Source organism: Oryzias melastigma, linkage group LG11 (genome assembly GCF_002922805.2).
Source record: "Oryzias melastigma strain HK-1 linkage group LG11, ASM292280v2, whole genome shotgun sequence".
NCBI lineage: Eukaryota > Metazoa > Chordata > Actinopteri > Beloniformes > Adrianichthyidae > Oryzias > Oryzias melastigma.
The window spans coordinates 12,741,809-12,752,254 of NC_050522.1; the positions used below are offsets into that span (position 1 = coordinate 12,741,809).

At 39.6% G+C, this 10,446-nt stretch overlaps 1 protein-coding gene across 5 annotated transcripts in view; it reads left to right on the plus strand.

Moving 5' to 3' along the window:
• Positions 1 to 10,206, plus strand: part of col11a2 (collagen, type XI, alpha 2) — a 44,650-nt gene extending 34,444 nt beyond the window's left edge. For 3 of the 5 annotated variants that reach the window (XM_036214133.1, XM_036214132.1, XM_036214134.1), the window contains 25 exons: positions 1,753 to 1,806; positions 2,003 to 2,110; positions 2,194 to 2,301; positions 2,428 to 2,481; positions 2,648 to 2,701; positions 2,798 to 2,905; positions 3,017 to 3,070; positions 3,171 to 3,224; positions 3,502 to 3,555; positions 3,640 to 3,693; positions 3,784 to 3,891; positions 3,981 to 4,034; positions 4,148 to 4,201; positions 4,287 to 4,340; positions 4,542 to 4,595; positions 4,940 to 5,047; positions 5,142 to 5,195; positions 5,336 to 5,497; positions 5,591 to 5,644; positions 5,725 to 5,760; positions 5,836 to 5,889; positions 5,967 to 6,252; positions 6,429 to 6,538; positions 6,959 to 7,363; positions 8,020 to 10,206. In XM_036214133.1, the coding sequence (XP_036070026.1) occupies positions 1,753 to 1,806; positions 2,003 to 2,110; positions 2,194 to 2,301; positions 2,428 to 2,481; positions 2,648 to 2,701; positions 2,798 to 2,905; positions 3,017 to 3,070; positions 3,171 to 3,224; positions 3,502 to 3,555; positions 3,640 to 3,693; positions 3,784 to 3,891; positions 3,981 to 4,034; positions 4,148 to 4,201; positions 4,287 to 4,340; positions 4,542 to 4,595; positions 4,940 to 5,047; positions 5,142 to 5,195; positions 5,336 to 5,497; positions 5,591 to 5,644; positions 5,725 to 5,760; positions 5,836 to 5,889; positions 5,967 to 6,252; positions 6,429 to 6,538; positions 6,959 to 7,363; positions 8,020 to 8,166 (2,442 nt within the window). In that variant the 3' untranslated portion in view covers positions 8,167 to 10,206. The remainder of the gene's footprint in view (positions 1 to 1,752; positions 1,807 to 2,002; positions 2,111 to 2,193; positions 2,302 to 2,427; positions 2,482 to 2,647; positions 2,702 to 2,797; positions 2,906 to 3,016; positions 3,071 to 3,170; positions 3,225 to 3,501; positions 3,556 to 3,639; positions 3,694 to 3,783; positions 3,892 to 3,980; positions 4,035 to 4,147; positions 4,202 to 4,286; positions 4,341 to 4,541; positions 4,596 to 4,939; positions 5,048 to 5,141; positions 5,196 to 5,335; positions 5,498 to 5,590; positions 5,645 to 5,724; positions 5,761 to 5,835; positions 5,890 to 5,966; positions 6,253 to 6,428; positions 6,539 to 6,958; positions 7,364 to 8,019) is intronic. The other 2 variants (XM_024297117.2, XM_024297099.2) reach the window with 1 other exon arrangement.
• Positions 10,207 to 10,446: the final 240 nt, after the last annotated feature.

A 10,446-nucleotide genomic window follows, 5' to 3' on the forward strand; every position in this document is an offset into this window, starting at 1 on the left:
TTGGAAAATTGTAGACACCAAACTTTGAGGCCCGGAGTTTAACACCTGTGATTTAGATTTTTTTTAATCAGTTACTAGGACCTGTGAGGGAATTGAAGCTACAATATTTAAAAACACAATGATTTTTCAATAAATATAATTTACTTAATAAGTATTTCTTTAAGAAAAAATGTTTCATTGTTGATGGTTGCAGTTAACTATAATAGCCATTTATAATAAAGGTCATGACATTTCAGACTTTTGTTAGATAGCTTTGTTTTTGCTGTTATTCATTTTTACCTCTATTTATTTGCTGGATAATGAAATGCTTCAGGATTTTCATACTAGAAATAAGTTAACGTTAAAAGCACTACTGGAGTGAACAACCCCACCACTTGCTGTTTGAGGCAGGTTAAAAAATTCAAGTATGACCTCATTCGACAAACTACTTAATGCTCAATGATTTGTCACACACACAAAATAATCCCTGATCACTGCAAAAGTGTCTTAACTTCGAAATATGATGCAATTAATTAATATGATCATACTGGAATTATTTGGACAGAAATGAATTATAACTATAGTATTTATTTGATACCAAGTATTTTTGTTATACCTTGAAAAACCAGTTGCTGTTTTAAAAATAAACAGAACTGGTCTCAAAATCCTTTTCAATATTTTTTGTGAGGCACACCATTAATGATGATTTTACTCATAAGAACGCTTTATGAACCAAATTACTGTATTTCATATATTTGATTAATTGTGGGTTGTGATGTAGCATCAGACCTTTTGGTCCCTTCCAGTTTGCTCACCTCAAAAGTTGAGATTCTATGAAATTCTATCTGGTCAGATTAGCAACTTACTGAAAATTTAAAGAAAAGAAAACTCATAATGCATATAGAATAGCCATCTACAAATGTTTTTCTGTAATTACATGGATTTGCTATATTTTAAACATGATGACTTATGTTACTTATTTTCTAGTTTGGTTGTTTGTTTTAGACAATGGATTACACGTCATAGATAGTTAAAACAAAAATCTTTTCCTTTTGCCTTATTAGTTATATAGCTGTGTCTACTTATGGCAAAAACAAGGAGAACATCAAATATGTATTAATGATGACAATATTCTTATTACTATGGTAAATTAAATGTACCTGCTGTATGCTAATCTGAGAAAAAGGACAATGTAACAATACACAGATGTATACATTTGGGCCCAAGTGTTTTTTTGTTTTTTTAAGGAAAGGCCAACCTTGATGTTCATAGATTACAAAGCAAAACTAGAATAGATACTGAACACATACACAGATAAATGAAAGTTGAAAAAATGACTGAATGTTTAAAGATCAAGGGGTAAATTGCTGCATTAAACAGTAAGACGGATAAATACATCTTAAGCTTTATTACCCTTTAGACTATATTGTTTGGAAAAGTTGCCCCTATGTGTAACAGAATGGAATCTGAACAGAATTGATAGACTCAAGTGCACTACAGATGCAGGTGAGTTCATAAGGAAAAAGGGGGATCTGATATATGTGTTTATAGCATTTACTTAAGGTATTTAGACTCAACAAACCCATTAAGACATGTTTTTTTTATTTCTATTTTCATGGAAAATCTTCAATAGAGTCATTTTACATAAAAAAATACATTTGGGGTTAAAGATCAGTTGGACTTTCTTAGTTTTTTAGTTTTAAATGTATGTTTTCCGTGTTTTTGAAAACGCTTCTTTTTAAGTGCTTGTCTAATTCTCTTGTTGTATTTCAGGGTGGAGGAGGACTAAAAGGAAGTGAAGGCCCTGCCGGACCTCCTGGACCTGCTGTATGTTTGAAATCCCTTCACAAAAATATAGCTGGGCTTTCTAGTCATTAAGCTTATAACTGTCTTCAAGTATTGGGGCTGTTTTCCTTAAATATATCACTTTTTGTGCTTTTGCTGAATGACTTTTATTTTTTATACATTAGTTTACTTCATTTTACAAAAGTGAACTCCTGCTGCTTGTTTTTTTTTTCTCCAGGGTTCTCCTGGTGAGAGGGGACAAGCTGGACCTGGTGGACCAGTCGGAGCTCCTGGAAGACCTGGTCCTCAGGGGCCACCTGGACCAGCTGGAGAGAAAGGAGTTCCAGTGAGTTGAGATCCATTTCAGTCATTATGCATATGTAGGTTTAAAAAATAGCATCATCACTGCCATCTTTTTTTTAACTTAAGGGAGAAAAAGGCCCTATTGGCCCTGCAGGTCGGGATGGACTACAGGGGCCAGTGGGTCTGCCTGGCCCTGCTGGACCACCTGGAGTACCTGGAGAAGATGGAGATAAGGCCAGTAACTAAATCAAAGTGCTCACACCTCAGTGACATAGATTTGACATAAATACAAATGTAGCTCTGTTGAATGCTGTGACTGTAAAGGAAAACTATCTTTATTTTTTATCTTTTTTGCTGCAGGGTGAGGTTGGAGAGCACGGTCAGAAAGGAGCCAAAGGAGGAAAAGGAGAACATGTGAGTGTAGATCAGAGACGACTTTTAAAAAAATGTATTTTAGTATCACAAATTTAATGGTGTAAAGATAAATATATTATTTTCATGAATTGTGTTTTTATTTTGGGTAAATCCTGGAAGCTGTGCATTGTTGCTTATGGTCTCTGTTTCTTCTTTTTGATATCAGGGTCCGCCTGGTCCACCTGGACCTGGAGGTCCTGTTGGTCAACCTGGTCCTGCTGTGAGTAACATAAAATAAACACAATTTTACATTTAGGTCCATTTGAACTTGAAGCATCACTTTTTTTTTCATTCTTCAATGCATTCTGTGCTTTAGGGGGCTGATGGAGAGCTTGGACCAAGGGGGCAGCAGGGGGCTTTTGGAGCTAAAGGTGACGAAGGGACTCGAGGATTCCCAGGTGCCCCAGGACCTATTGGGCTTCAGGTGAAGAAAAAAAAAATTATCCAAATATTCACTTTAGACTTCCATGTGGTTGTTGAGAAGGAGAGTGCCAGACAAGGTCTTCAGTGTAACCTCTCCCCATCTGACCTGCAGGGACTTCCAGGACCCCCGGGCGAGAAGGGAGAGACAGGAGATGTTGGACCTCTTGTGAGTTTGGCAAAAATAGGATTACTATGATTGCTGGTGATGGAAGTTTATTTGTCAAAGTATCAACAATAATACAAACAAAAGCCTTTTTGAATTTCAGGGACCTCCTGGCCCTCCAGGACCTCGTGGCCCTGCTGGACCTAACGGAGCTGATGTGAGTTTCAGTAGAGCTTTTTTTATGCTGATGAAAAGTGTTTCAGAACATTTACTCTTCGTTTCCAAACTATCCCAAATGATTAAACTGGTCCAAGATCAGAAAAAAATAATGAAGCATCCACCCGTCATTGTTGGCTCAGCTGAAGAGTCCAAAAATGTTTTACCAAGTTCTAATTTGGCATTAAAATACTTAAAAATAACATGTAATGAGATGTTGGGTCCCTAATGTAGCAAAATTCCATGTCTACATTTTCGTTTGCTTGTTTTGCTTTCAGGGCCCTCAAGGTCCTCCTGGTGGTTTGGGTAATCCTGGACCTCTTGGAGAGAAGGTGCAGTATTAGAAACTTCTTTTTTTAAAAGTTTGATGGTTTTGAAACAAGTAAGAACTGAATGACCAACTGCTTTCCCTGCAGGGAGAACCTGGTGAGTCCGGTCCACCTGGAGTAGTAGGAGAGCCTGGAAAGAAGGTGAGTACTTCTCAATCCAAAGTTTTTGATAACGGAGATGTTGAAGTGGTATACATCAGACAGGAAAGAACTGCATGGTTCTGATGGCAGGGTCCTCGTGGAGAACGTGGGGAGAAGGGAGAGGCCGGACAACCTGGAACCCCGGGACCTGCTGGAGGACGAGGACGTCCTGGAGACGATGGACCCAAAGGAAACCCAGTATGAGACCCACCATTAAGCACTGCAGGTCTCATACACAACACACCTGCAAACAGATCATTAAGATATTTTCCTGTGTCTAAAATCAGGGTCCTGTTGGTTTCCCTGGAGATCCTGGACCAACTGGTGAGGTTGGACCCAGAGTAAGTACTGATCTCTTAAAATGATCTAACAGCCTGTTTAAGTGTGAAAGACATTTTCCTAAAGAGATTAACACCAAGAAACAATAACTGGAGTTGTTATTTTACTTTTTCAGGGTCAGGATGGTGCCAAAGGAGAAAGAGGAGAAGATGGGGAACAAGGAGAAGCTGTAAGTCAACAATTGCAACTTTTCAGATTTTAGGATTTAACTGCATTTCGATCTCCTCACCGCTGTCATTCTGTGGTCGCGATAGGGCTCCCCAGGACCTCCAGGCGAAAATGGACCACCCGGTCCTCTTGGAAAGAGGGTAATCTGAACATTTAAACCTGCCTTTTAGGAATGCTGGGATACCAACAGCTAAGATGGATTTCTCCATCAATGCCTATTAGACTAATTTCTGAAGATCCCTCTAAAATTCATAGTAACTGTTTGAATGCTGGCTATAGTTACCCAGAATGCTCTGAAATTCTTATTTTTGCATTTATTAGATAATGTGTTTCATCTCTAGGGTCCTGCTGGAACGAGAGGACCGGAGGGGCGTCAAGGAGAGAAAGGAACTAAAGTGAGTCTTCAGCTTTTTTATGCATTTTTAGATTCTTCCTGACTGCTGTTATTGTGCTCTTGGAGAAATGATGAGCACAAAATGTCCTCTTTACTGACAGACTGAATGTGATTTTTTTTTCTTATTATTTTTCCTTTTCAATGTTTGGTAACTTTTTCAATTGAAATTGATCAAACCAATCTGTCTCCTCATCACTAAAAATGATGAACTATGAACTGTAAATAATATGCATTCTTATTTTTACCAACACTTATTTATATAGATTTTATTTTATTTTTTTAAACCTTGGCACGTACAATCTCAAACTCTTTACGATGGTGATAAAAATATTATTGCATTTGCAGGGAGATCCAGGTGCAGTGGGGCCTCCTGGAAAGACCGGTCCTGTTGGTCCTCAGGGTCAACCAGGAAAACCTGGAACAGAAGGTCTCAGAGGACTCCCAGGATCAGTAGTAAGTTCAATACTCTAAAGTTTTGTGTGCATTAGCAATAAGTAGCTTTTTTTTTCATGTTGGAGTCCTCCTGCTAATCCTCTCTGTGTTTTAGGGTGAACAAGGATCTCCAGGACCTGCTGGGCAGAAAGGACCACCTGGACCTGTGGTAAGACTATAACACCTCTTTTAGTTTCTTTTCTTTCTTTAAAGAAAGTAAATTTTACTGTTAATCTTTTTTTCTCGTATCTTTTTCTCTTCGCCACCCTCTCTTCACTGTTACCATCCTTACCTTTTCTCAATCTGCAGGGGCCCATTGGCTTGCCTGGTCTGCATGGAGATCCCGGTGCCAAAGGAGAGAAGGGACACCAGGGTCTTATTGGTCTGATTGGAGCCCCAGGAGAACAGGGGGAGAAGGGAGACAGAGGTCTGCCTGGACCCCAGGGATCCACTGGAGCTAAGGGAGAGCCTGTGAGTTTGACTTTTTCATCCCTGAACGGACTCTCACATTTTAACCCATTTCAACACATGCCAAAGCTGAACATTTCATGTCTGTGATTTCAGGGAATGCCTGGAGGAACTGGACCTCTGGGTCCAAGTGGGCCACCTGGTCTTCCTGTGAGTCTGATTTTTTTCCTCTTTTCTTTTATGTCTCTTAATGTTATCACCTTTTCAACACTAAATGTCATCTTTTTCAGGGTACTCAAGGTGTCAAAGGAGCAAAGGGGGCCACTGTGAGTAAAACTGTAGTTTAAGATTTGAACTCTCTAAATAAATGTTTCATATCTAACTTTTACTTTGGTTTCCAGGGAGGAGCAGGTCCAAAGGGAGAGAAAGGTGTTCAGGGACCTCCTGGACCTCCAGTGAGTACTTCCCTTATCTTTTGTGTATTCCTCCTTTCAGCTTCTCCACTCATTCATCAACTCTCTGTGCATGTCAGGGCCCACCAGGCGAGGTCATTCAGCCACTGCCAATCCTGAGGAGTCCCAAATCCAAACGCTCCATCGATGCCAGCCAGGTGCTGCCTGAGTTTGACCCCGACATGCCTGCATCTGACGCTGCTGGCACAGAGTTCACAGTTGGCAATGAAGGCATGGAGGAGATCTTCGGCTCTCTTGACTCACTTCGACAAGAGTTGGAGAGCATCCGTTTCCCTCTGGGCACTCAGGACAGCCCAGCCCGCACCTGCCAAGACCTGCACCTCAGCCAGCCAGACCTCAAAGACGGTACAGAACACAACTCTGACATTACCTGCACGCCTCTCTCAAAGACTTGACAGAGCAACTAAAATGTTTAATAATCTTATAAATGTGTTGAATTTAAGAAAATTCCCATTGAAGAATAGTGAAAGAGGAACAAACCTAAGTTTTAACATGTTCTTCTGTTCTTTTACGGTCTGCAGGAGAGTACTGGATTGATCCAAACCAGGGCTGCTCCAGAGACTCCTTTAAGGTCTTCTGTAATTTCACAAAAGGAGAGACATGCCTCTATCCCAGCAAAGGCGTCAACTCGGTCAGTGACTCTGAAATCATTTGAAATCTTATTCAAGTCTGGAAGTGAAGTTAGAGTTTATCTTCCTGTGCACTTCATCATGTTTCATTTCTACTCATATAAAAATATTGATGCTTAGAAATTGTTAATTTGTAGATTAAAAGGTTATGGCAGAATAGATTGGATGGTCAAAATTGTATTTAAGTGTTAAACTGTAGTTGGGACACGATTGTTTAAAAAATAATATAAGAAGAACATTAAAAACTTGTAGGTCTCAACTAATAACAATTTTGAAACATTTCTTGCAAATCCTTCTGTTGGTTTTTGTGTTTCTTTATCCCAAAACTGATACAAAGATATATGTAAATCCAAATCAAATCTTGTTTTTCAAACTGCATCCATTTTCTGAAGGTTGGTTATTGTTTGTGATTGCAACAACAGGTGAAGATGAGCTCCTGGGACACGGAGACTCCAGGCTCGTGGTTCAGCCAGTTTGTCACAGGAAGTAAAGTAAGTCGAGATTTGTGTGAACGGACATTCCGGGCTGTTCCATTGTTTTCTCCTCCATGTAAAATGACTCCTTCTTTTCTTTTTTCTTCTTCTTCCCAGTTTTCCTACGTAGATGCCAGTGGTGAGCCCGTAGGCGTGGTCCAGCTGGGTTTCCTCCGCCTCCTGAGCATCCAGGCCCGACAGAACCTCACCTACCACTGCCACCGCTCTGTGGCCTGGGCTGACCGCAGCGCCAAAAACAACCACAAGAGAGCACTGCACTTCCGCGGCGCCAACGATGAAGAGCTGAGCTATGAGACCAACCCTTATATCAAAGCTTTGAAGGATGGCTGCTCTGTGAGTGTCCACACGTTCACCCTGCCATGTTAGCCTCGTTTCAAACAATAAAAAGACACTTTTTGGTGTCTCGGATAGTCTGCTTCATTTGGAAAGTGTGAAAGCTAACCTTTAGTCCTCCTGAAAACCAAACTAGGAAAAAGATCAAACCCAAAGCAAAAACTGTAAAAATCAAGAACCCCCAAAAGAGTTTTGTAATTCAAAGAAGACGTTTGTCAGTATATTTCATCAGTTTATTTATTAAGAAAGGCGCATTACATTTGAATGAATATTTAAAATCAAATGTAAATATGTCAGTTTTTAGCCACAGGAAAATTTTCAACTGTAATCCTCTGGCAGGTTGTTATTAATGTTAGTTTGGTGTTGTGGGGGAGTGTAAGCTATCAAGAAAGCATGTAAATAAAGGGTTAATTGGAAATAAGCACTTCCACAGAAATAGTCCCGCCCACAACCCAGAGGCAAATTTCTAATAACAATAAAATATGTCTTAAAAAAACTGCTAATTTTTCTTTATTATTGGGTAAAAGCTGCATAGATTTAAAATAATTAAAAGACCACTGGGAACGGTTTTAGAATGAAAAAAATATAGTTGGACTGAAACTTCATGACTGTGATGTATTTTAAAGATCCTGACGTTGTTGTGTCTCTTTCTCCAGTACCGTAAAGGCTTTGACAGGACGATCCTGGAGATCAACACGCCGCAGGTGGAGCATCTTCCTCTGCTGGACATCAAGGTGTCAGACTTTGGGGAGAGCAACCAGCAGTTTGGCTTCGAAGTGGGACCTGTCTGTTTCCAAGGATAAAAACAAGCACACACCACGCAGAGAACAACACATGCAAATCCTCACACACACGCATGCACTTAGAGAGACACTACTATGATAAACCTACATGCCCAGTAATTTGTAAATTAACTTGTAAATGATATAAAAGCCACATACCCACACAAACACACACACTTGTGTACGAGGAAGCTGTTGTGAGACAAACACACTCGCTCTCGTGCGCAGCTGGGGACAGCGACATCCCCCAGCAAGTAAAGGACGACCAAAAAAGGAAAGAGGAGAAAAGAAAGAAAAACTTGTGAAGAGGAGGAAACATCAACTGGGAGCATGACTGTGAGGAAGAACCAGGAGGGAGGCAGCAACAAGCAGCCGACCTGAGATGAAGAGCAAGCCGGCAGCATGAGGCCTGACACCCCCGACTCCAGTCCCCCCTTTCACTCCTCTCTTCTCCCCGCTGACGCTCTTTTCATTCCCACTCATCCTTTCTGCCCTCCATCCCCACAAAAAGGGTCACACTCTGACATTGTTTCGACGTTCTTCTGCCAGACGATGAATCCTTCCAGCTGTTCCTTCCTTTAGACGTCATAAAGTCTCAAACCAAAATCTGAAGTAAGCTAAAGTATGTGAATACTCGGATGTTTAGCCGTCATGCTGCTCACAGTTATGCTCAGTTTACAGACTTTTTTTTGATCCAAAGAACCAAAGAAAAATCTCCAGCAGTTTCCACTCAGAAAACACAATATGAGACCAGCAGGTTTGTGTCGATTTGACTGGTCTCCTCTGCTTCTTTCAAACTCTTCTTGTATCTTCACCACCTTAGATCTCTATGAATAATGTCTAAAAATGTGACTCACAAGACAAACTGATGACAGATTTTGATGGTGCTTCTTGAACACGCATTCCTCTCTCAACTCTGAAAGCAGCAGAAATATCAGAACTGCTCGTTTTTTGAACAAACTGATTCGATTGAAATCAGGAAAACGCAGGTGAGTGACTGATCAGGGATGGCCTCAATCGCTGATTAGGAAACCTGAGCAGCCTCCTCTCACCACTGCAGTATTTGCTGAGTCACTTTTTGGATATTTCAAATCTGTTTTTTTTTTTTTTTGCAGTCAATAAAAATTTTTCTTAAGTGAAACTGTGTGGCATGGTGCTAATTATACAGAAACCCTCCATTTCCTTTAGTCTCTTTACATTTTCTCAAAGCCTTTTATGAGGGAAATGTGCATTACATTCCATTTGTACAGAAATAGTGTTATTCTATTGTATTTATTTAAAACAAACAGGGTTCTCTGAGATTAAAATAACAAAGAACGTTGAATATCTCAGTAAAATGTGGTGTTTTTCAGTTCTATTTATTTGCTGCGGCTCAGCTGAAGCGAGTGAAGCATATGTTCTGAACTTACAGCCGTCCTGAGTTGTGATGTTTGTGTTCACTCCCCGTCCAAACTCCTTTTTATACCACCAAAGAAAATCTGTGGCCGTGTCTTATTGTAATAACCCTTTATAGTGTTTTCATCACCTGTACTGTACTGTTACATTTTGCTTCTAATGTAATGATTAAATGGTGGCTCTCCAGTTCTGTCACACTTCTGTGTCTTTGCTGCTGTTTTTCTCTTCATGTGCGGCTTAACAGTTTGAGACTAAACGTTATTATCATCTGACCTTCTGTTTCTGTCTGGAGCACAGCGGCTGAGAAGAGACTTGTGAAAGGGAGGAAACAAATACTGTCAGTCAGAAAGTAAATAATGAAATTAGAGGGGTGGATTTCATACTCGGGTTCTGGTTTGGGCTTTTTTTTTTTTTTTTGTTTGTTTGTTTGTTTGCTTTTTTCTTTTTGTTTTTTTTATAGCAACAAAACAGGGAAAAATGCCCCAATCCCAAAAAAAGACAATTTTAGAAGAAGATGACCTCAACTATTTGCTGTCATTGTGTTGACAATGTTCCAACAAAATAATAATATGGTGCTGAAAAAAGATGCGATGATATTTTATTATGTCTGTAAGTAATTTTTAAAGAAATTCGTGTTTCTGTAATATATAATCTTTTTAAAAAGAGCAACTTGACTCGTGTTTTTATTTCAAACCTTTTTAAATGCAATTCCAGCAGTTACTGCAGTTAAATACATCAACGTATCCATGTTCTGTTGACTGAAATAATTACTGAAAAAAATCTTCCTTATTTGTTTTTTCCTCTAGATAGTACTCCATTTACCAAGAAAAGTGTTTGGAGACCATTCTTAAAAGTAATTTTGCCTTTAAAAAAAATCTCTTAAGCAGTCATGTTTTAACTCTCTAT